General features: G+C 38.2%; 1 protein-coding gene across 4 annotated transcripts; it reads right to left on the bottom strand.

The window, feature by feature from the left end:
- On the bottom strand, positions 1–25,683 carry dtx3la (deltex E3 ubiquitin ligase 3L a). Of its 4 annotated transcripts, none has more exons than XM_067435280.1 (7): positions 25,454–25,683; positions 24,498–24,550; positions 2,747–2,904; positions 2,510–2,629; positions 2,048–2,220; positions 1,493–1,704; positions 1–405 (listed from the first exon to the last, which is right to left on the bottom strand). In XM_067435280.1, the coding sequence occupies exons 4-7, from the start codon at positions 2,589–2,591 to the stop codon at positions 336–338; spliced, it is 537 nt and encodes a 178-aa protein (XP_067291381.1). In that variant the 5' UTR covers positions 2,592–2,629; positions 2,747–2,904; positions 24,498–24,550; positions 25,454–25,683; the 3' UTR covers positions 1–335. The 4 variants fall into 4 exon arrangements, with proteins under 4 accessions (XP_067291381.1, XP_067291380.1, XP_067291379.1 ...); XM_067435279.1 differs by having other exon boundaries at positions 2,510–2,653; positions 24,480–24,550; positions 25,454–25,682; XM_067435278.1 differs by having other exon boundaries at positions 2,510–2,653; positions 25,454–25,682.
- Positions 25,684–26,212: the final 529 nt, after the last annotated feature.

Genomic DNA, 26,212 nt, shown 5'->3' with positions numbered 1-26,212 from the left:
TATAATTTTTTTATTTAAAGTTATATACAAACACTTAAGCAAATACGCAATAGCTAGCAGTGTATATACAATACTGTTTAACTTCATGTTAGAGCTCTGTTTAATAGAAAATATACAAGTCGCCAGGGTTCCCGTATGCAACTCAGTCTCTGCTTTTGCATATAAAGGTCCTCGTACACTATCAAACTGATCAGCTATGACCTAGTCTGTTGATTTGGTTGTAAACATCAAACTCCATGTAATCATGCCACATCCATATTCATATCCTGCTCATGCAGAGCAGGGTCATGATAAGGTGGGACATTTTGTTGTAGTCAGTTGTAGTCCATCTTCTCTCATTTGATCCCTTTTACATTGAGACTTTTCCTCACTGACTTCAAATAATTTGGATCTGGATAGCCCAAGCTGAGATAAAAGGAGAGAGAATGTTACTGAATTATATTTAACCTCAACATTAAAGGTAAACAACACAAAAAATATGAGAGAGAAACAAAATTGTACAAAATGTATTTGATTATGATGTATTTGGTTATCCTAGGTTTATTCCAAATAAATAAATTATTCACATAATGAATTCCTTATGTTTTTAAAATACAAAATTATAAGTTTGAATAGAAATATTTATTTTATTCAAATAAATATTTCTAAAATAAATAAATGTTCTATCTTTCTATGGCATTTGAATGGAATTCGTATACTGTATCTATTAATGGTTTCAGTTTTCTAATGGCTCCTAAAGACAAAATCATGAAATTAACTTTTGGAAAAAAAAAAGAAAAAGAAAAAAAAAAAAAAAAATATATATATATATATATATATATATATATATATATATATATATATATATATATATATATATATATATATATATATATATATATATATATATATATACTAGGCTATATATATATTTTTTTCTTATATATAATATATATATATATATATATATATATATATATATATATATATATATATATATATATATATATATATATATATATATATATATATATATATAATTAATTTGTATTTAATTAAATTAAACATATAATGTATTTATTATTTATATTACTAGTGTTTAATTTTTTCTAATGGCTCCTAAAGACAAATTCATGTAATTCAATTTTGAATGAAAACAATAGAATATTTTAATACTATAATAGAATATATTTATTAAATAAATAAATGTTTTATATTTCTATGGCATTAGAATTTAATTAAATTGAATATATAAGGTATTTATTATTACTATGGTTTAATTTCTCAAATGGTTTCTTTCTAAAGATGAAATCATGACATTAACTTTAGAATAACTAACAATAGCAAAAACACTTAAAAGGAAATCAAACAAACAATATTTTATCTTTCTATATGAATTTGAATTTAATTGAAAATATTTATTTTGAGGTTTAAAATAGTAGGTAGAAAAAAATACATACTGCGGTTTGGTTGATCAGCAATTATGATCAAAAATTGTATAATTATTATATACCTTCCAGGTCCCCCGCTGTCCCGAGTCTTAAGGGGTATATCTGCAGGCGTCACGCAGTATTCACCGCTGAGATTGGCCGCCACAGTGAACAGCAGCTTGTGTTGGAAGGCCTGCTCTAGTAGCCGGAGGATCTTCGTCCCTGTGGTGTTCTGAGGCAGGTAGGCCACAAATTCAGTGCCCTTGTAGCTATGTCCTGGGTGTGGATGCTTGTCCTACAAGGCGAGTCACTAAAGTTGATCACTTGCATACAAAAACAACTGATCTGATTTAAAAAGGAAACAAACTGATGAAAACTATGAAAGTTCAAGCACAGCGCGTTATAAACACTTCAGGCATTAGTGTCTATCATAACAGGGGATTTCAGTAGTTATGAGCACACATCCGTCAGTGTCTGCAAGTGCCCCGTGGAAGTGTGTGAGAAACAGGCCGGACAGGATTCCACAGAGCACAGAAACAGATAGCTGAGATGTTTTAGAGCTCTCAGTGATGCACTGAATAGGCGTGTAAGTTGATCTTGATACTTAAACATTGTCAAAGAACACATCATGAGCTCACCGACTGGATTCCATCATCAAAATGAAAGGTGATTTGAATGGTGTCACAGTCAGGATGTCCTTGCAAACTCCGTCTTTCAACATTCCAATTCATCTGCCCTCCATCTGGCTGGTTCCCTTGTTTTATCTGGTTATTCTTTTTGTGGTTGTTCGTTCCTTGAGCTTCCGCTTGAACTGTCATGAAATATAACAGACAGTAAATTTGAGCTCAGGTCCATTAAATATGTCAATTTAGTAATACATTAGGTATTAGTAAATGTTAAAATTAACATTAAGATGAATGAGTGACTTTAAAGTATTGTCCATCGTTATTGTGTATGTGTAGTTATCTAATATTAACCAATGAAAACTTTAACAGATATTTTATTATCTAATGCAAACATTCTTAAAAGTGAAAAAACATCTAGGGATATTTTTGCTGTAATATTTGTCTTTTTGTCATGAACCTACTGTAGAAACTCACCTGTCTCAGCCAGCGGTGGAGGACCTTTGCCATTCAGGTATCTGGTGCAGTGCATCTTTTCTTTGCTCTGTGAAGTCCCCATGATCCGCTTGGAGTTAAATGAGCACTGATTTCATAGGTCTGCAGGTTATTGAAAAGAATAAGCTATAGGTATAATATATATAAGAGGTTTTGAATCAGTAAAGTTTATATCAAATCATTTTAACATAGATATATTTAATCTTGTAGTGTTCTTACCTGATATCTTTTAAGATGCACACCTGCTTCTCTCTTTCTTTAGAGTGAACTGCTCATCTACACTCTGACTGCGGGGTTGAATCTTTCTCATAGCTCACGGATTGCACAGAAATAAGGGCATAAATAAGGAAGTGAAGGTTGGTGCAGTTAGACCTGTTCTGGATGAGAATAGGAGGGGTTTTAAGGATTTTGGCAGACGAGCATGACATGTTGTTTTAGTTTATTTGTTTGCATGAGGATTGAAAATGCTTCAACACACTTTTAATGGTGTGTGTGTGTGTGGGGGGGGGGGGGGTTGTGACAAATAAGGACACAAATGTGTATAATGACATGTGTATGACATAGGTATTACAAGGAGAGGCTGAACTATAAGGACATTGGCCATGTCCCCACTTTTCAAAATGCTTATAAATCATACAGGATTAATTATTTTTAGAAAGTAAAAATGCAGAATGTTTCCTGTGATGGGTATAAAACCAGTATAAAAACCATTACGCCTATGGAATGTCCCCATATGTCACAAAAACAAACGTGTGTGTGTGTGTGTGTGTGTGTGTGTGTGTGTGTGTGTGTGTGTGTGTGTGTGTGTGTGTGTGTGTGTGTGTGTGTGTGTGTGTGTGTGTGTGTGTGTGTGTGTGTGTGTGTGTGTGTGTGTGTGTAATGATGAATCGTTTAATCTGGTTTATCAAAACTTCCCCTTCTTCTTGCAGCAACATCACTTCACATGAGATCGACCAATGGCAAACCACAACCATCCAATCAATTCCTGATACAGCCCTTTCATTTTTTCTTGTTCGAGAAGCTGTTTTACTCTGATTTAAACTATATTGCCAAAGGTAAGACACCCCTCAAAATCATTGAATTCATGTTTTCCAGTCACTTCCATGGCCACAGGTGTATAAAATCAAGCAGACTACAGCTACAAATATTTGTGAAAGAATGGGTCGCTCTCAGGAGCTCAGTGAATTCAACAGAGAATGGTACAGAGTGGTACAGAGGTACTTGCCTGACTGCATTGTGTAAAGTTTGGTGGAGGGGGGATTATGGTGTGGGGTTGGGTTTGGCCCTTTAGTTCCAGTGAAAGGAACACTTAATGCTTCAGCATACCAATACATTTTGCACAATTTCATGCTCCCAACTTTGTGGGAACAGTTTGAGGATGGCCCCTTCCTTTTCCAACATGACTGCACACCAGTGCACAAAGCAAGGTCCATAAAGATATGGAGGAGTGAGTTTGGTCTGGAGGAACTCAATTGGCCAGTCCTGACCTCAACCCGACAGAGCACCTTTGGGATGAATTAGAGCAGAGACTGAGAGCCAGGCCTTCTCGGCCAACATCAGTGCCTGACCTCATAAATGAGCTTCTAGAAGAATGGTCAAAAATCCCCATAAACACACTCCTAAACCTTGTGGAAAGCTTTCCCAGAAGAGTTGAAGCTGTTATAGCTGCAAAGGGTGGGCAAACTCCATATTAAACCCTACAAATTTAGAATTGGATGTCATTAAAGTTCATGTGCAAAGCAACATACAGGGACGCAATGTGGGTCAGACTATAAATAATTTTGATGTTAAAATATGTTCTCAGAACTGTACACTGATTTTTTATGGACCGTTTCTGGAGCCAGTCACAACATATTTCATATGAGTGAAACGCAGGGCAGCGGTCTGAAGTTAGAATCGTCCCCACCGAACATGATACAAGCTCCGGCATGAGATCCAGCGCCGTTCCGCTGGAAACAGGACAACAGAGACTGGTAGATTACACTTTAATTACTTCTAAAGGTTTCATTTTGTTATTTTAATTGTTAAACAAGCTTAAATGTTGACAGTATTAAAACTATAAAACTGTAAAATATGATTGAAAACAAAGGAATTATCTTGCAAGCCAGTGGCTGTGTCAAGATTTTTTTTTTAAAGTTTAGTGGATTTAAGTGAATCTGTAAACATTAATTAAAATAAAGCTAGTATTGTAGTAAAAATGTATCACATATGCTGGGTTAAATCAACAACACAATTTGCTGGGTAAAATGAACCCAACATGTGTTCTGTCCATAGACAGTAAAAAAATATGGGCGTAGTGTCCGTCACGTCACCCATAGGATTCCGAAGAGCAGTTTTGAAGAGTTAAGTAGGGTCGATCTGACCGTTGCCATATTGCCAGCGCATCATGCTCGTATAACAAAGAGGCGGGACGTGGGCAGAGCTGAGGTGAATTGATGACCAACAGACAGCAGACAAACGGCTATCCACCTGTCACTCAAAGGGACCACACCCTTAATGATGCAGAACATTAAGGCTTTATATAATGTAAACGAATGAGTTGAAAAAAATTCACCTCCCTTACAGTTGTCATGAAGGGCAAAATTTGCCGTATAGACCAAAACCACAATTTGTACTAGGCTGTAAAACATTTGCAGTAAAGTTGGGAATTTTAACATGGGGCTCAATCAGATTCTGCTCCCTTCTGGAGCCTGTCTCAAGTGGCCAGTTGATGAATTGCAGTTTAAGTTAATTCTATATTGGCTTCAACAGAAACTGGGGGAGGTTGCCGCTTGGTTCTGTCCTATATTTACACAGTCCTTGGGTTGAAAACTACCCAAATTGGGTTGTTCTTAACCCAGTGTTTTGTACAGTGTATGGAGTTTTTGCATTCATAGCTATCTCAAACTATCTAATAAATCAAATAATTTTTACAATGCTCTAGAGTTGTCTAACGTCCCAACACAATGTTTTTCTCAAGAGGATTTAGAGGCCATATATTTGTCTCATACATTTGTAGAGAACTGTTCCTTATTATACACTGAGGGGGTTTCCAGCTCTATAAAGTATTATTTAATAAAGAAAGGATAGAACAGCATGTAGTCTACTTCTCCAGAAGCGAGGAGAGAAATATCACTCAGACAGCATATGAAGCTGTGGATCCACTGCAGAGGCTCAGAGTGAGATGAGGGGAGATGAGACCAAAGACTCCAGGCTGAGAAGAGATTGAGAATTTCTGCTTTCAGCAGACAATAAATCCAGAGACGTGCACAGAGAGGACTTACTGATCTGCAGACTGGACAGGAGTTTGGTTTCATTGTGTTTTTTTTTTTGTGTGTGTGTGTGTGTGTGTGTGTGTGTGTGTGTGAGGCAAAACATGAAGGATTTTTTTATGACAGTTTTTTTTCTGTTGGTCTGTGTACATTCTGTCTTTTCTTCCTCTTTGTCACAAACGTGCGCACTCACACAAATTTCCCTACTTTTTCTTTCCGCTCTCATATACATATTAATTACAAATGCTCAATTCAGCCATTCATTTTCTGAGGAGCATTATAGGATCTTGATGACATGATTAGAAGTGCAAGGAGCTAATCAACCAGATAATTCAAATACAAACACAGAGAAGAGAGAAACCCCTGATTAATGATATTGATAATCACATGCATTTTCAAAGGAACTAGAGACTCATATGTTATGCCCTCTTATAGGCCATATATATATATATATATATATATATATATATATATATATATATATATATATATATATATATATATATATATATATATATATATATATATAGATGACATATCAAATCTTTAAACTGAGAAAATTTATCATTTTAAAGTTGCCCTAGAATGAGTTGAAATATGTTAAATTGTTCTCTGATATCTACATAGAGGGTATGTGGCTTATTTAAGGGAAAAACATTTCCAGATACAGTTTTACAGGTCCATTTACAACCCTATAAATTGTCGCTAGGATGTAATGCTCTGATTTTGGCTTATTTAGAAGAGTCATGAATATTAATGTTGAGCTCTGCTCTGATTGGCTTATTTCAGCAGCACACACCACACAGCAGTTCAGCGAAGTGGCTTGTGAGTCCTGACAGAACACAGACTGACTAAATAATACTTTAAGCAGAACATCTCAAATGGAGATTGATAAAATGCAGCCTACTTGTTTATTGATGTTTTCAGATCATCCGCGCGTGAGAAAGAGCTTATGTTCGTACGGTTGCCAGATTTCTGTCATTTAAATCCCCCAAACAGAGCTTTTCTGTGAAAAGAAACCCATATACTATCCGGTGTTTTACCTAAACATGTCCAGTCTGGCAACCATATCCACGCAAGCTCTCTCTCGCGCAGATGATCAGAAAACACCAATAAACAAGTAAGCTGCATTTCAAAAGTGCTTAAAGTGTCATTCTACATTTTAGACTTGTCTTTTTTCGTTAATGATATTGCATGTTTATATAACGTTAGTCACAATGTAGGCTACGCAGTGACTGTGATGTACTCTTAATACAAGCATGCAAAAACATCATAGGCCTACTTCAGTTCTCAAAAATATAAATATATAACGGATATTTTTACAAAATGAATAGCCTTGTCAAATGTCGTTTTAACTTATATGGTGGAAAAGGTGACGTTTGCTAGAAGGATCGAGTGAACGATCTATAAGCAACGTATACAGTTGTATTTTGTAATACAAAGTAATATTAACCTTTGTCATTAGACACACTATTTAGTTTTGTATGGTACGTGGAGTTTCCTGTTCTTACTGTACTAGCATCTTGCGTCATCTAGACAATGCGGTCTCTCTAAGAAACGTTCAGTTTATTCAGGAATTGTTTAAACAGCTAGTCAATAAGTGGATAATTTCGCTACTTACTGCTTGCAGGAATACAGTTGCTTTCTTCAGTTTAAGACGCTGAGCGAAGCTTGCTTGAAATGGGCCGATCAAACGAACGATTTGTTGTGGTATCCGATTATAATAAACCTCAACCGTGACTGTGGATCATAATGTGTGTCCGAGCTGCTATTTTTGCTATCCTCAAGTGTCGTTTGATGATTCGGCTTCGTCAGTTCCGCCTGACAATGAATATAATTGGACAGATGCAAATGTTGGGGGCGTGCAAAAAATTTGATTCCCAACGCTTGCGTCACGGTTGGCCTTACGTTGAAAAGCACTTTTTTTTTTCGTGGTGTTTTTGATTTAGGAGGCAATGGTGTTTGATGTCCATGTACTGAACTCTTATTATTTCACTATGGCAAGTTTAATTCAATTTTTCATTCTAGGGGAACCTTTAAGGGAAAAATAAGTTGATAGTAAAATTTCATGGCATCAACACATCTCAGAAAAGTTGGGACAATGCCATGTTTACCATGTGGCATCCCCTCTTCTTTTTATAACAGTGTGCAAACGTCTGATGACTGAGGAGACAAGTTGCTCAAGTTTAGGAATAGGAATGTGGTCCCATTCTTGTTTCTATTTGCTCAACTGTCTTAGGTCTTCTTTGTCACATCTTCCTCTTTATGATGCTCCAAATGTTTTCTGGACTGGTGAAAGATCAGACTGCAGGCTGGCCATTTCAGTACCCAGATCCTTCTTCTACGCAGCCATCATGTTGTAATTGATGATGTATGTGATCTGGCAGTCATATTGGAAAATGCAAGGTCCTCCCTAAAAGAGACGACGTCTGGATGGGAGCATGTATTGTTCTAGAACTTGGATATACCGTTCAACATTGATGGTGCCTTTCCAGATGTGTAAGCTGCAACCCCATACCATCAGAGATGCAGGCTTCTGAACTGAGTGCTGATAACAACTTGGGTTGTCCTTGTCCTCTTTAGTCCGGATGACATGGTGTCCCAGTTATCCCAAAAAGACCTTGAAATTTTGATTTGTTTGACCACAGAACAGTTTTCCACTTTGCCACAGTCCATTTTAAACAAGCCTTGGCCCATAGAAAATGCGCTTCTGGATCATGTTTAGATATGGCTTCTTTTTTGACCTATAGAGTTTTAGCCGGCAACGGCAAATGGCACGGTGGATTGTGTTCACTGATAGTGTTTTCTTGAAGTATTCCTGAGCCCATGTTGTGATTTCCATTACAGTAGCATTCCTCTATGTGATGCAGTGCCATCTAAGGGCCCAAAGATCACGGGCATCCAGTATGGTTTTCCGGCGTTGACCCTTACGCACAGAGATCGTTCCAGATTCTCTGAATCTTTGGATGATATTATGCACTGTATTATGATAATGTCAAAGTCTTTGCAATTTTTCTCGGAGAAACTCCTAACTGATATTGTTCCACTATTTTTCACTGCAGTATTGGGGGAATTGATGATCCTCTGCCCATCTAGACTTCTGAGAGACACTGCCACTCTGAGAGGCTCTTTTTATACACAATCATTTTACAAATTGACCTAATAAGTTGCAAATTGGTCCCCCAGCTGTTCCTTATATGTACATTTAACTTTTCTGGCCTCTTATTGCTACCTGTCCCAACTTTTTTGGAATGTGTAGCTCTCATGAAATCCAAAATGAGCCAATATTTGGCATGACATTTCAAAATGTATCACTCCCAACATTTGATATGTTATTTATATTCTATTGTGAGTAAAATTTTAGTTTATGAGATTTGTAAATTATGGCATTCCTTTTTTATTCACAATTTGTACAGTGTCCCAACTTTCTTGGAATCAGGTTTTTACTATCAAACATGTCATTTTTGCTACTGTACTTTTAAGATCACTATGTAAACTTGTAAGGGTTTTTATCTCATTTAATATAACTCAAGGTTTATTGCATATAATAAAAAAACATATACAAAAATAAATGGAGCCATTGTTTAGAAAATAATTTTCCATAGTAGGCTTTGAGTTTGATGAGACCACTGCCACTTATTTGAGCTATAAAATGGTACACATTTCCTCTGGGCAGCATAGCAGCGTTACAGTCAGAGTGTGTTTTTCAGTGTCGCGTATAGTGAGGAGAGAGAGGCATAGCTGTACCGCGCTCCTCTGGAGCGTGCCGGAACATTCCTCACAGATTTGGGCGTCAGCTTCTTTCTCTTAAATCCCTGAGAGTGCTGCGTTTCCATGGTGATCGAAAGTTATATGAGCCATCTTTATTCATCACTGTGGCCCAGAGGGCTGGAGAAGAAGCACTGACGATAGAAAGAGATAAAGAGGAGGAAAAAGAGGAAGACAAAGATAATCTCCTGTTGGTTTGCGTCTGTCTGGGGTTGAATTGACGCACCTTTATATATATAAAAAAAAATCACAACGGAAAGCAAAGATTACTGTCAGGATTCTTACATCTTGTCTACTCTACAAGTGATGCAACGTAAACATTTGTTGATTAAAAAGAGTGTGTCAAAGTAGCCTTTATTAATTATTCCCACTGATCTCTGCAGCATATGACACATTAAAAATACAAAAGGTTCTCAATGGAGACAGTCATTCACGCAAACAAACAATGAACACTCAATGCTGTACTAGTTTCATTACCCATCATACCCAGTGGCTCTGAGCCCCTAATCTGTCTGTCCTGTCTGAAGCTGTCTGCTCTATTAATAGTCATATGCAACAGAACCGCAGAAACAAAATTTTGAGTCTGTCTTCATGTCTCAAGAATCGCATATTAACTCGATCTCTCTTTCTCTAGTCACATGGCCTGAGAGCAGATGTCCCATGGGATACTGAAGAGGGCTTCACCTCTGACATCAAACTGTAATGATGAATGATATCTCAAAGCATGCAACTTTTGAGGAGAGGTGTGCTACTCTAAGTGAATTAAGTTTTCCACCTGGCTGACTATACAACAGGTGAAAATTCCATAGATTTACACTGACAAGCAGAACACTTTCAGGAGTGTGTACGGTACGTGACTTTCAGACAAGGCAGTGTGTGGTCTGTGTGTGAATGGCTCCAAACGGCTGTGATATATTAGTGAGGTTCAGCACAGTCAGGCATGCACTGCTAACAAATTGGCTGTAGAGCAATTGACAAGAGAGAGATGCACAGTAAGAGACTGAGAAGAACCTAAGAACAGACTATTTGAATATACAGTTCAGATGAAAAGAGAGAGAGATCTTGCATAAACACAATGTGCATCCTATTGACCTAGTTGAGGCCCTTTACTTAACATGAAGTGTGCAATGTGCAGTGTGCAGATTGAGTTGCCGATATCTTTATATAGTGTACTATTTGAGGGAATAGCCATTGGTAGTGCTATCTGAAACCATGGGCATCCAGTGCTCTCATTCAATCCCATTTTGCACCAATGTACAACCAATGCACACTCAATGGATAGCCACTAGAAAATCCTCATTCACTGTGAGCATTGAGCTCAATGAATTCCGCATGGCGTTCGCAGCACTTCTGGTGAACTCAGTTTCTGAATGACTTGTTTTTATTCATTAAAGGGATAGTTTACCCAAAAATGACAATTCTGTCATGTCTTGATACTGTTGATTCTGTCATACTGCCTGTATAAATGTCTTTATCCTGCGGGAAATAATATATTTTGAAGAATATGGGTAACCAAACAGTTGATGGACCCCATAGCATGGGAACAAAAATACAATGGAACCCATCAACTGTTTGGTTAAACGGTTAGTTCACCCAAAAATTAAAAATCTGTAATAAATTACTTACCCTTATGTCATTCGACGCCTGTAAGACCTCTCTGTAAGTTCATCTTCAGAACACAAATGAAGATATTTTTGTTGAAATCTGATGGCTCAGACGGGCCTTCATTGACACCAATGTCATTTCCTCTCTCAAGACCCACAAAGGCACTAAAGACGTCGTTACAAAGCCCGTGACAACTTGAGGGTTAGTATAATAATAAAAGGGTGAATAATTCTTATTCTCCTTGATTAAAATAAAGAGAACCAGAACGATTAATTCACTTTAAAAGATTCATTCTAAACAAGTATGTTGGCGTGATGGAATGAAATGATGACAGAAAAGGAACAGAAACAGAATCTGCATAAAATCCTATAATCACAGGAGGATTAATTTCTCCTCAAACTTGCTGTCCTACACCACCAGTCTTTATGAGCAGGGCAAAGGATACGTCTGAGGGGAAATATACACACATATTAAAACGATAGACTAATCGTCTGAGGTCTGTTATATAAACCATTACTGCCACAGTCCATGTATTTTTTATCAACCTTTAAATATAGAGAGGTGGGAGCGTTTTAATACCAGCCGGACAAATAGGGGTCTGACCGCTGTCGCGATCAATAAACCTCCTTCGCAGGAAGCTTCAGATTCCCTATTATCCAACTCTATAGTTCTTATACACCAAAGAAGAGCAAGCAAAGATACAAGGCCATTGGGACTCGCAAAGTCAATACTGTTCCCTGTTCACAGGCCTGAGGGGTCATGTAATGATCCATCCTCGGTGCCAAATATTGTTCCAGCCCAGTTTTGAGAGATATTTTCGATCTACCCGCAATGTTGTTTGAAACGGGTGAATTAACTTCAGTCGCAGTGTCTAACTCGTTGCCCCGTCTATCAGATTGACGACTCTATGCTAATCAGAACCACTAAACCTGTTCGCCTATATTAGACGTTTAGGATGAAAGGTGGATTTTGTTTGCAGAATCAAGGCTTTTACTGAGATCCCGCACCCTCAGCTAGCTGCCAAATAATTAGCTATCAGATGTCCGGGACCATACAGGAGGCCGTTGAGCGAAATTAAGTGAAAGCGGAGAATAAATGGACAGTGCGTCCTGATAACCGAAAATGGAGCGTCTTAAGAGACAACCTGACTGCTGCTCTACGCAGGCGTGCCTTCAGATAATTCAACATTCTCCAGTGTGTCTCACGCTAATTAAATGCAAAACGTTCCATCCAGAAATGTCACAATTGATTTATCTTCTTCTGTGGCCAGTGACTTTACTTCAATCTTTTCATGGATAAGTGAAGAATGAAGGAAAACTGGGGAACGGTGATGTTATTTGCCCCCGAACACTTGCTCTTCATGTCTTTTTCTATCTGATGATTCAGTAATAGGCCTATATACTGACACTAAACCTTAAATTCGATATGGACTGCAGTTCAGTAAGTCAGTCAGATGTTGATTCATTAACTGGTTTGACTGATTCAGTTCAGTAAGATTCGTAAGACTGATTCAAACCTGTACTTCCGCCTACGTCTAGCGTGTACAGTGGCCCAGTAGTGCAGCCGTACTAAATTAACGAACTTGTCACAACACAACGGAATTAAACCACAACACCATGAAAGGAGTCTAGGAGTGTGGTAAAGTTAGTTTTCTTTCCCATTGTTCTCTAGATTGGTCAGATAGATACAAAGATATAATCACCACGATAAACTTTAAGTGTGTAACCATTATATATCGACATGAAATATCAATTCAAAATCACCTACATGCCTTATAGCTGCATATTTCAATCTATCACGGCACTTGATGCCTAAGGGAACATCTGCCAATTGCACCATGCAGTTTAAACAAATACTTTGTATGACATGTTACAATTCCACAGCTTGGTTGTATTTAAAAAAAAATAATGCACAACATTGGAATTTGAACATTTAAACAACAAAAAAAGTAATTCATAAAATTATGCGTTTCAACCACTTGGTGGAATTGGCAGACGTTCCCTTGGGCATCAAGTGCTGTAATAGAGAGTAAAAGCGTTTACGAGTATAAATATGCAGCTATAATGCATGTAGGTGATTTTGAATTAATATTTTATGTCGATATACAACAATGGCAAGGAAAAATAACTTTATTGCACACAGAGAGACCCTCGTGGTCGGGAGCATTTCCGTTGTGTTGTGACTTGTTTCTGTTGTGACTTGTTTCCGTTGTGTTGTGGTGATTTTGTTGTGTTGTGGCTTGTTTTCGTTGTGGCGATTTCGTCATATTGTGGCTTGTTTCCGTTGTGTTGTGGCTTGTTTTGTTGTTTTGTGGCGATTCCGTTGTGTTGTGGCTTGTTTTCGTTGTGTTGTGGCGATTCCAACGTATTGTGGCTTTTTTTCGTTGTGTTGTGGCTTGTTTCCATTGTGTTGTGGCGATTCAGTTGTGTTGTGGCTTGTTTTCATTGTGTTGTGGCTTGTTTCCGTTGTGTTGTGGCTTGTTTTCGTTGTGTTGTGGCGATTCCAACGTATTGTGGCTTGTTTCCGTTGTGTTGTGGCTTGTTTCCGTTGTGTTGTGGCTTGTTTCCGTTGTGTTGTGGTGATTCAGTTGTATTGTGGCTTGTTTTCGTTGTGTTGTGGCGATTCCAACGTATTGTGGCTTTTTTTCGTTGTGTTGTGGCTTGTTTCCATTGTGTTGTGACTTGTTTTTCGTTGTGTTGTGGCGATTCAGTTGTGTTGTGGCTTTTTTTCGTTGTGTTGTGGCTTTTTTTCGTTGTGTTGTGGGAATTTCGTTGTGTTGTGGCTTGTTTTCGTTTTGTTGTGGCTTGTTTCCGTTGTGTTGTGGCTTGTTTCCGTTGTGTTGTGGCTTGTTTCCGTTGTGTTGTGGCTTGTTTCCGTTGTGTTGTGGCTTGTTTCCGTTGTGTTGTGGCTTGTTTCCGTTGTGTTGTGGCTTGTTTCCGTTGTGTTGTGGCTTGTTTTTGTTATGTTGTGGCGATTCAGTTGTATTGTGGCTTGTTTTCGTTGTGTTGTGGCGATTCCAACGTATTGTGGCTTTTTTTCATTGTGTTGTGGCTTTTTTTCGTTGTGTTGTGGGAATTTTGTTGTGTTGTGGCTTGTTTTCGTTTTGTTGTGGCTTGTTTTCGTTGTGTTGTGGCGATTCCATTGTGTTGTGGCTTGTTTTCGTTGTGTTGTGGCTTGTTTCCGTTGTGTTGTGGCAATTCCGTTATGTTGTGGCTTGTTTTCGTTGTGTTGTGGCAATTCCGTTGTGTTGGGGCTTTTTTCCGTTGTGGCGATTCCGTTGTGTTGGGGCTTGTATCTGTTGTGTAGTGGCTTGTATCTGTTGTGTTGGGGCTTGTATCTGTTGTGTTGTGGCTTGTTTCCGTTGTGTTGTGGCTTGTGTCTATTGGTTTGGGGCTTGTTTCTGTTGTGTTGTGGCAATTCCGTTGTGTTGTGGCTCTCTTCCGTTATGTTGTGGCAATTTTGTTGTGTTGTGGCTTGTTTCCGTTGTGTTGGGGCTTGTTTCCGTTGTGTTGGGGCTTGTTTCCGTTGAGTTGTGGCAATTCCGTTGATTTGTGGCTCGTTTCCATTGTGTTGTGGCTTTTTTCAGTTGTGTTGTAACTGGTTTCCATTGTGTTGTGGCAATTCCGTTGTGTTGTGGCTTGTTTCAGTTGTGTTGTGGCGATTCCATTGTGTTGTGGCTCGTTTCCGTTGTGTTGTGGCTCGTTTCCGTTGTGTTGTGGCAATTTCATTGTGTTGTGGCGATTTTGTTGTGTTGTGGCCTGTTTCCGTTGTTTTTTGGCGATTTCGTTCTGTTGTGGTTTAATTTAGTACGACTGCACTAGTGGGCCACCGTAAGCGTGACCTTTCCAATGTGATTACGTAATGCCTGGAGTGTCGCAAACTAGCACAAGATGAACAATTGTGGTTAAAAAGTGACCAATCGCTTCGATAGATAAGACTCTATTCCTCAGCTGGGATCATGCCGAGCTCTTTGAAGCACTCCAAAGCCCTTTAAAACTGCATTGATTTGGATCCTCAACATTTTGGTTGAAATACATTATATGGAGAAAAATTCTGAAATGTTTTCCTCAATTTTTTAAAAATTATTTTCAACTGAAGAGAAAAAGACATGAATATCACAGCCTACTATTATTCTCATGTAGCAACTTACGAAGAAAGCTCAACAAAAAGGCATTTCTTGCAATTTTTTCATGGTACATCTTTTATTAGGCCTACTGTACATTCAATACATACAAACTTGCATTTACAACGAATAACTGCTGAATCTTCAGTGCCATGGCAAAATAAATCATATTTTCTTTTGCCATGGCACTGAAGATTCAGCAGCGGGGAGCAAGCGGTGCAGGTATATTCTAATTAAATAAATGTTTTGTATATATCACCAATATTTAGTAATATTTTAGAAGATAGTTCATATGTTGACATGATGCAATTTTCTGGTGGCTCCAGAATATTTAGGGTCTGATGATTGGCTCATCAGGTCTGGTAATTTGGCTGTGTTAAAGCATGACACAGTTACAACTGGCTCCACAGGGGCAAAGCAAGAGATTGAACGATGAGAGTCTCTTCCTCTGTCACTTCCTTTCTGTCACAGTGGACCGACGTGAAGCGTCATGTCATTGTAAATGTGTCAGGCTCTGTGTTGTCATGGTGACTATAGGAACACAAGCCCATTAGGGTTGTGTGGCCCCTGATTGGCTTGTCTAGCCTGTCTAAAGTTCACTTTATTCCCAAGACTGCCTTGTGCACTGGTTTTTAGTCTGTGATGCCAGCTCGTTTCAAGTTCGGCCCCACATCCACCGTGATGGACATACGCTACGAGCACTTGTGATGGTGAGGGTGTGATTTGACATGTCTTGTCTCAAAGCGACGAGTCATGGAACGAGAAAGCCACCAGGACTTCGATTTCTCAGGGCCCGGGATCTGTGTTTTTAGTCTAGACACACTCCCACACCTGTCTGTCTGTTTGCAGTAGGGATGTTAACCGATGACCGTTTGACCGTTGGTTGACCTTATCAACGTTAACCGATCAAAGTTGTCGGTTAAAAAAAAAAAAGTGATCTCTAAATTAGGCTATTAGACTGTGGAATAAACGCTACTACAGTTAGTTATCGTGTTGCAGTCTATTAGACAACATTCTGCATAAGATGGGCTTATATTTGGAAATATATTAAGCTACATCTACATTTCAGTGGTAACACATAAGGTGTTGATCATCATCTTTCTTTATTATTGTTAGCACTAACTCGACCTAAAGCGGCGTCTCTTCAGAGCTGTCATTTTCTTAAAGGGATAGTTCACTTTGAAATTAAATTTTGATATGTTTTAGCTTACCTCATGGGCATCCGAGATGTAGGAGTATTTGTTTCCCCAGTAGTTTCAATTTTGATCATTTTAGGTCAAACCGTTCTTGTCTGTGCCTCACATAATGCAGGTCTATGGTCACCACCTCAAAGAGCATACACAGAGAACTCCAAATTAAACAATCCCCCATCGTAAGTACACACTGATGGCCTAAGACACGAAACGAGCGGTTTGTGTGAGAAAACAAACAGTATTTATATCGTTTTTACCTCTTGTACACCACTATGTCCGACTGATCCGAGGGCGCGCGTGCGTGTTTCCTGTTGTGACAATCACGCGTTCTGGCTTTAGTCTGCGCAAGCGCGGAAAGCGCCGGAGGTGGATAGTTTCCCAATGGTTTGACTAGATATCTCTCTCATGTAAAACCATTCTTACCAAATATATGGTGACCTTATAAAAAAGCAGTAGTTATAGAAATGCAAGTAACGCCCCCCGTAAAATGGTTTTACTAACTTTCATTAAAACTACATTTTATTGCTCATTCATGTAATGCCAGCTTTACAAATAGAAATAACACATACAAAGACATTGTTCACATACCTCCGTTGGATGCGAAAACACCATAGGCACAGCTGATGATGTCAGTACTATGCGATCCACTCCTTGCTTTGTAAAATCATCAGGAGAAAAATGATCGCTGCAGACCCTCCACAACTTTAGTACGTTTATGGGTGTGTTGATATCCAGCCGAAGAGCAATCAACCATAACTCCAAGAGAGCACGCTCATAAATTGGGAATTTGTGAAAACTCACCACTCCCAGATGAGTTCGCGCAAGCATACATAATTGTTTTCTTTTACGTCAGTTTAAACATCCAGGATAAGTGCAAATTAGTACCATTTCTATTAGACGTTTCACCTATAATCTCTGTTTTGTGTAAACAATGAGAGACGTACACGCACGTGAAATCCAGATCCTGCTTGCGCAGACTAAAGCCAGAACGCGTGAATGTCACAACAGGAAACACGCACACGCCCTTGGATCAGTCGGACGTAGTGGTGTACAAGAGGTAAAAACGATATAAATACTGTTCGTTTTCTCACACAAACCGCTCGTTTCGTGTCTTAGGCCATCAGTGTGTACTTACGATGGGGGATTGTTTAATTTGGAGTTCTCTGTGTATGCTCTTTGAGGTGGTGACCATAGACCTGCATTATGTGAGGCACAGACAAAAACGGTTTGACCTAAAATGATCAAAATTGAAACTACTGGGGAAACAAATACTCCTACATCTCGGATGCCCATATAAGCTAAAACATATCAAAATTTAATTTCAAAGTGAACTATCCCTTTAAATGAGCCACGGCAATGTTTCAAATGAGCTTCTTATGTTAGACAAATGCCTTTTTTTTCAACGCGATCACCTTGTCCCCATTTCAAAACTAAGGCATTTGTTTGTCGATTACAAATAAGCTCCTCGGAGTCGCGTTTGCGGGACTCATGTTACACGCTGTAGAGGATTTTAAAAAAGTGATGGGAGTGGAAGGGAGGCGGCGGTGCCGGGACAGTGTGTGTGTGTGTGTGTGTGCGGGAGGCAGAGCGGCAGAGAGATCATAGAGATATGTGACAGAGTTGCGAAATTGCAGGCGAGGCTCGCGGCTCTTATTTCAAATAGCGTGACATATTTTAAACTAATCGGTTAACCGGTTTCAACCGGCTAATGAGGCTCGGTGTTCGGTCAAGAAAATGTTTAGTTTTCGCCATCCCTAGTTTCCAGCACGTGCTTTAAAAACAAATGGCTGAACTCTTTTTGGCAGTGGGTAAAACAGAGTGAGGTGTTTTTCCATTAGTTTGGTTTTCTTGTCACTGGTTAGCGAAGATAAAATCAGGATCTGCATTTAATAAATTATTTATATTTCTCTCTGTTTGAAATATTTCTCTCAGTTTATTTCAGCTGTGTTTGAGTGTGCCTGTGAGTCTAAGCAATGATTTGAGCAAATATCCAATCCAAAAGCTAGGGGATGTTTAGCAGCGTTTTAAAGCCTTGCTGGTTAAACGTTTCATTTGCGTTATACATGCGCTGAGCATTTGACAGTACATGCGTACTGTCAAATACACACAAGGTTAAGATAAACACAGTCGGTTCTGTCTAAAGTGAAAGTAAAGTCGCATGTGTGTCTGTATATGAGATGCGTATAGGTCGAGAACACGTGTCCTTAAAGGGACAGTTCACCTCTAAAATTATGTTAATAAAACAACAAAAGAGACAGAAAATCACTCACTGCTCTCGAATAAAGTAAAAATACATTAGCTTTTAATCAATGTATATTGTATATTGAAGACTAGGTCATTTTAATAGCCTGCATTTATTCATTCAATTCAATCTGTTACAGCTGCCACTGTAAATATTTATATATATATTTATTTTATATTATACAATACACTAGGAATATGTACAAGTTATTTTTTAAAGTAACAGTTAAGTTTAAGTAAGGTTTTTCAAGTCTTTAAAGTAACATAAAAAAAGTATTGCAATAAAAGTATTGTTTTCTGTTCCTGTCACCTAAGCATTGAATAGAAAAAAACGAACTGAACGGAAAACCATGGTTAAGTATATATTATATAATATATATTAAACCGAGGTATGTATTGAACCATGGGCTAACTGTATTGTCGCATCGCTAATATATATATATATATATATATATATATATATATATATATATATATATATATATATATATATATATATATATATATATATATATATATATATATATATATATATATATATATATATATATACACACACACCACACACATGCACAAAGTTTTATGTTAGATGCGATTAATCGATTTGACAGCACAATTTTTTTTAAATATTTTTAATTTTAGATGTGGCTTCCAATAACCACAATTAACTGATTTGACAGAACAATTTTTTTATATATTTTTAATTTTAGATGTGGCTTCCAATAACCACAATTAACTGATTTGACAGAACAATTTTTTTATATATTTTTAATTTTAGATGTGGCTTCCAATAACCACAATTAACTGATTTGACAGAACAATTTTTTATATATTTTTAATTTTAGATTTGGCTACCATTGTTGTCTATTCCATAGATTTTCCCTCCAAATTCATTCAGAAACCATGCACGAAAAGTCTGCAGATTCCATCCAGGCCTAAGGATTGGAAAGAAGGTAACTGGTTTTTACTCTTATTAGTTACTCTGACTAACTTCAAGTGTTTAATTAGCAATCTGGAAAAGGGCTTTTTTTCAAAACCACAAGGAGCTAACTTCTGTTGTATGTGCACAATAATTTATGGAAAACTAATGCATGTACCAATGTTGGATAAGTCCTTAAAATCCTTAAATGTCTTTATTAGACATTTTCATGCCAAAGTGTCTCACCAAAGTGTGCACAAATCACACTAATGCCAATTATCAGGACGGGTGGCTGAGAATGCATGCTAGAAGAAACTCAAAGCTAAATCTCTGAAGATATTCTCAATATCTGAAAGTTTAAATGTAGAATATGTGTTCATTAGAGATACATAAAAACGCTAACAGACATGACCAAACTGTGATTCGATCTGGTTCTCAAGAAGACACACACACACAGAAAGAGAGAGTGAGAAGCCATGACAATGTTCTTTTTCCATCACTCCCCCTAACAGAGCACAGCAGACTTCTTTACACTCCGACAACAAATAGAGATATTAGGGATATTGAAACAGACAAGCCCCTTTAAGCTACATGGCACAATTTGCTCTGAGTTAATAGTCTCCTCTCTGGGAGATTTGATAAGCATGGAGAGCCGTGTATCAGATCCCCATCCAAATAGTTCCACAGCACTGTCACAACTGATAACATCAAGGTAGGAAAGAGAAGGCCAGCGTGTGTGTTAATGTGTGTGTGCCATCCTGATCTCTGCTACCACAGACAATCAGTTGTTTACGAAGCATCAGATGCCTTCATGTTCCCCAAATGCATGCATTGCTTGTGACAGCACTGTCAGTGATACAATAGGGAATTCTGGGGAAGTTTGCTCTGTGCATGTCCGTTACTGGCCTTAAGGCCTGTTCACACCAAGAATGATAACTATATTAGCGTCTACACGCACACACACACACAATATTCTGTTTATTATAAGCATGCCACTTTAAATGCTACAAGCTTTTTAAAGCAGACTGGATTCTGATTATAGACCAGCTGGAGGAAATTGTTCTGAAAGTGATTCAAATTGTTTCAGCGTCAGCATACCAATACATTTTGGACAATGTCATGCTCCAAACTTTGTGGGAACAGTTTAGGGATGGCTCCTTCCTTTTCCAACATGACTGCGCACCAGTGCACAAAGCAAGGTCCATAAAGATATGGAGGAGTGAGTTTGGTCTGGAGGAACTCAACTGGCCAGTCCTGACCTCAACCCGACAGAGCACCTTTAGGATGAATTAGAGCAGAGACTGTGAGCCAGGCCTTCTCGGCCAACATCAGTGCCTCACAAATGCGCTTCTAAAAGAATGGTCAAAAGTTCCCATAAACACACTCCTAAACCTTGTGGAAAGCTTTCCCAGAAGAGTTGAAGCTGTTATAGTTGCAAAGTGTGGGCCAACTCCATATTAAAACCTAAAGACATTAAGAATGGGATGCCAATAAAGTTAATGTGAATGTAAAGACAGACGTCTTTTATATATATATATATATATACACTCTCAGAAAAAAAGGTACAGTTCTGTCACTGGGGTGGTACCCTAAGGTACAAAAGTGAAAAGGTACATCTTTGTACCTTACTCAACCCTAAATGGTACATATTAGTACCTTAAAATGTATATGTCAGTACTTTAAGAGTGTGAATTAGTACCTTAAAGGAACATAGTAGTTCCTGAAAGGTACATATTAGTACCTTTTCAGTTTTGTACCTTAGGGTACCACCCCAGTGACAGAAATGTACCTTTTTTTCTGACAGTGTATATATATATAACTTCATATATGAAGTTATTTTCTGAGCTTCATAATTGAATTACTTGTTTTAAGGATAAGGACTGAGATGAATTTCTCTCATTTCTCTCTCTCTCTCTCTGTCTCTCGATTTGACTGAGGGATGTGGGGGTGCAGCAAGGAAAGGTAATTGGACGTATTGGTTTTTTTCACTGTGGATCCGTCAAAGTCTGGGAGGATTTTAGGCTGTCAGAGATGGTTCCGTGTTGGGTTTTAATTATCCTCCTTGGAGCTTTGTCAGGGACAACAGTGTCAGCAGCCCAAACTGTTTTCCAAACAGAGCTTTAAGATCTCAGAGTCCATCTAGCTCAGACAGGGTCATCTGCCATCACAGCCAGTGGATTGTTTGGTATTCATACACACCACCAGAGACACTCTCTAGTCTGGAAATCAAACTCTGCAGATAAAGGATAGAGTTTACTGTGCGATTCTCCTCACTGCTCACTTCATTGTGTAAAGACCTCTGAAATTGTTTGATAGTCTGCTTATAGTCAATTTCTGTAAAGTTTTAGGCCAGCTGTTTCTTATTTTCTGGATTGTTTTGGATAAAAGCATCTCCTAAATGTATAAATGTACACAAAAATAAATACTGGCACTAAAAACTGTAACATTCTTACAAAAGATTTTGGTCACACTTTAGATTAGGGTCAAATTGTAACCATCAATATACAATTACTGCTTATGAGTAGTTTGTAAGATAGTTGTTAAGTTTAGATATTGGGTAGGATTAAGGGATGTAGAATATGGTCATGCAGATTATTATGTGCTTTTCTTATGTGTGTCTTTTCTTATGTGTGTCTTTTCTTATGATTATTATGTGTGTATTATCTTAATACGAGAATTGGACAATTGGACCTTAAACTAAAGTGTTAACAAGATTTCTATTTCAAATAAATGCTGTTCTTTTCAATATTAAGCACAACTGTTTTCAACATTGATAATAATAATAAATATTTATTGAGCAGCAAATTAGTATATTAGAATGATTTATCATATTAAGTCCTATTCGCACAGGATTAGTATTATCTGGGGACGTCTGGTAATTTTTAATAATTGCAGAGAATGTCTGTGATCTTAATCCCGTGCGAATCGGCCATGTCTGTAATTTTTAAAGTAAAAATTCACCCACAAATTATACCGACCATATTTCGCCAAACACAGAGTTCCTGTGATAAAATTAGTCCTGTGCGAATCAGCATCTCTGTGATTTGGCCAGCTAGGATTAGGTGGATCATATATCATTTTTGCAATGTTTTTTTTTTCCTGTGCGCATTTCTATCTTTATCTTTCACGAAGAATGGAGGCTGCATTCATAATGCGCACTGTAATGAATTCCCGGATGGATTAACGTTATATAGCCTACTTTCACTTTAGAATGAGTACCAATTTGGGAGCAAATTGCTTAAAGGGGTAGTTGCATGCGATTTTACTTTTTTTGTTGCTGATTGAGCATAAACAGTATCTGCAAAGTTCCTGCGCTGAAAGTTCAATGCAAACGGAGATATTGTCTTTTAAAGTTATGGCAGTTTATTGCCTACAAAAACGGCCGGTTTGGACTACAACAAGCTTCTTTTCCGGGTTGGTGACATCCTAAACCCTTGCTATTAACATAAACACTGCCCCCGCGAACACGCACCAAAGTGGACGAGGCCACGTCGCAGTCATTACGGAAGAGAGAGCTGTTGCAGGAGGCTAGAGTGTTGCAGACATGCCATCGAAACTCCAAGTGCACGACTTCTGTGTTCGGCCTTCCTCGGGACACTGGACTTCAGGAGCAATTATTACAATTTGAGTTTAATTTAGTTTCTGCTGATTGCAATGCAAATTGAACCATTTGTGCTGTACATTTCACAGAAGACAGCTTCAAGAATCTTCACGAGTTCAATACTGGATTTACTCAAAGGCTCATACTAAATGATAAAGCAGTCCCCACACTAAAGGCAGAAGCTGCTGTTTATGGGCCTAAACCTGTAAGTACATATCTTTTAAATGTGTAGTTTCTGTGTGTTTTGGTTGCATCAAAACCAACGCGGGCTACGTTAGGCAGTTAGCTAAATTGTTTCATACTTCTTCAACAAACACCAACAAACGTATATGTAATCACACTCGCGAACATTATTTATTTATATAAAATATATTAAACAAGATGTTCATGCTACAAATAAAACAATACCTTTACAAACAAGCTACTACTCAGCCGTGTATTAGTATACAGTAAAACTTTAACCAGAGTATGAAAAGATTGAAGTCTGAAGATTGAACAGCAGTGACCGTGAAGCTACAAAAATACTTGAAATACGAAAATGCTTACAATTCGCTAACATCCATTAAAAACCCTGCGTGACCTTCACCCCCGCTATCAGGGTCTGATTCGGGCTCAAATTGGTAGTGGCGTTTCCAGACAACCTGTGCTCGGCACTTCAGCCAATAAAAATACAGGAAACTACATTTGGCCATCTAACCAATATCAGACCAGTGCGTTTTTCAGAGGGATGGGCTTCATAGAAGCAGGAAGCAAACGAGCCGTTCAAAGGACAGTGGAGACAGTGGTGTGGAATAAAGGTCAAATATAAGAAAAATATGGCGTTTAAAAAAAAGAAAAAAAGAAAGAGTATTAAGACATGTTATACTGCGCCCCATAAACACATCCAAGCCCAGAAAAACACAACGGAACCACCCCTTGCATTTTCGCGTGACATTATAACTGCTCCATGAGAGACCTACTTAGCGTTACTTGTATTTTCTCACTTTCAGGTTTCCTCATCTCTCTGACCTTGATATTCTCAAATGTGTGTGTATATGATGTGCATGAGACACTTATAGGTATTCACACACATGCATTGATCCAGCAAGAACAATATGCTTCCTCCACTCGTTTTCTTTTTCCTCTCTCACTCACTAGCCCCAAAAAAGCGCTTATCTTATTATAATGCACACTGACCTGATTTTTTATGACGTCTGATACTGATTAGGCTTTTAGTAAAGCTCAGAAATGAAAATTCTATCATTTACTCACCCTCATGACGTTCCTTACCTGCATGGCTTTCTTTCTTCACGCATCACTCTTTCAGTGGGATTGAAAAACGCCTGAAATGCAAACAAGCACCATAACTATAACTCAAATGGCAGGTTTTTTTTTTTTTTTTGTTGTGAACTATCCCTTTAAAAGCTTTTTTTTTACAGCTTTATCATGTGATGTTACATTATGAGTGTGATCCTCTCACAACAAGACATACAGAAGAATGTGAAGATGGATTTAGAGCTCTGTGAACCTCAACTGAAATACTGGGTTGAATCTTGTTTGTGATCCCCCAATAAGTAGCACAACATGCCAGTATTATGAATGTCCTGTAGGTGTAACGGCTCTCAGAAATGAACAATACAGATTGATTTTGCCTCTCCTTCTCCAGTCCGCAGGCCTACAGTCCTCCAATTCCTTTTAGTAGCACTGCTAGATAAATGATACACAATGTATTCCCTCAGCATTTTCATCAATTTGTATTGAATTTTGTCCTCTTTCTCTCCCAGTAATGACACCCATGGGTCCCTCACAACTCTGTGTGCGTTTATGTGTGTGTGCGTGTCATATTTCAATTGAGGCTTCTTGTTCATTACGAAATGTTGTTTTAAAACTGTATTTTTCAATTCTGTCGGGACAATAATCGTTTCTCATCCCAAAAGATGCAATCTCTTTATGATAAGGCACTTTTTATCGCTACTCCCAAAAATTCTGACGAGACTATTTTTACCCCCATACCAGATTCTATACACATATTCATGTACACCCAGAAAGAGAAAAATACGAGAGCAAGGAAGTAGGATGAGGGTTTTCTGGGCCAACACACCGGAGTGACTAGGACGAAGCAGAGCCGCGATTCAAACTCACAAAGCATTTGAGGGAAAGTCAGGACACACGCACACAGCTTTAAAGATTCCTTATGATCCAGTCAAACAATTTTAGCTTCGGCCCCGTGAGTGCGTCTAACAAACCTTCAGTCAAACCCGTTGTCTCGATGCTTCTTGCTGCTAGCTGAGGATCTGATGGCGAGTCGACGGCTCACAGAAACCGATGCAATGAGCGACCGAGTAAGAAGTGTGAGGATGACCTTTCATAGCGTAGCAGTTTTATTTAGCGTTTGCATAATTAGCTCATAAACTGTGCGCTGCCATTTTGTACAGAGGTGGCACATAAATTCAAATCAAGGTGGTCTCATATGTACACTAGTCCACCTGTAAAAGGATTTGTGTGAATATAAGTGCTAGAAAGAAACTCCTACCCAGCAGGGCGTAGTCTATAACGATTTATAGTTTACACTTATAGTATAATATAATAATTCATATGAATTTATTTAAAATAATATGTAAATATAAACTAAAATAAAAATTTAAAATATTATTATACTGTGATTAGACATTATGAACTGCAGACCGCACCCCCACTTCCTTAGAAAAATATGTAAATAGTAAATAAAGGTTGGTGTAATGCTATTTCATGAATTCTGAGTTGTTTACACTGTTGGAACATGGCCAAAGTTTCACAAAACAAGTTGGACATTTGATGGAGTATTTCTGTGTCAAAAATACTTGGATATTTGAAAAGTTTTTTTACTCAAATAGAGTATGGGTCTGTTTGACGTCAACAAGGGCGTAATTTCCTTGTACGGGCACCAGCGCGCACACATCAACCTGAGCGAGAGTTGTGCGCTGGAACCGCAGGCGGTGGGTAAGGCCCTGTCCCAAATGGTAACC

The sequence above is a fragment of the Pseudorasbora parva genome, chromosome 24, assembly GCF_024679245.1.
Source record: "Pseudorasbora parva isolate DD20220531a chromosome 24, ASM2467924v1, whole genome shotgun sequence".
NCBI classification, from domain to species: Eukaryota; Metazoa; Chordata; class Actinopteri; order Cypriniformes; family Gobionidae; genus Pseudorasbora; species Pseudorasbora parva.
This window is presented reverse-complemented; position numbering and strand designations above follow the sequence as displayed.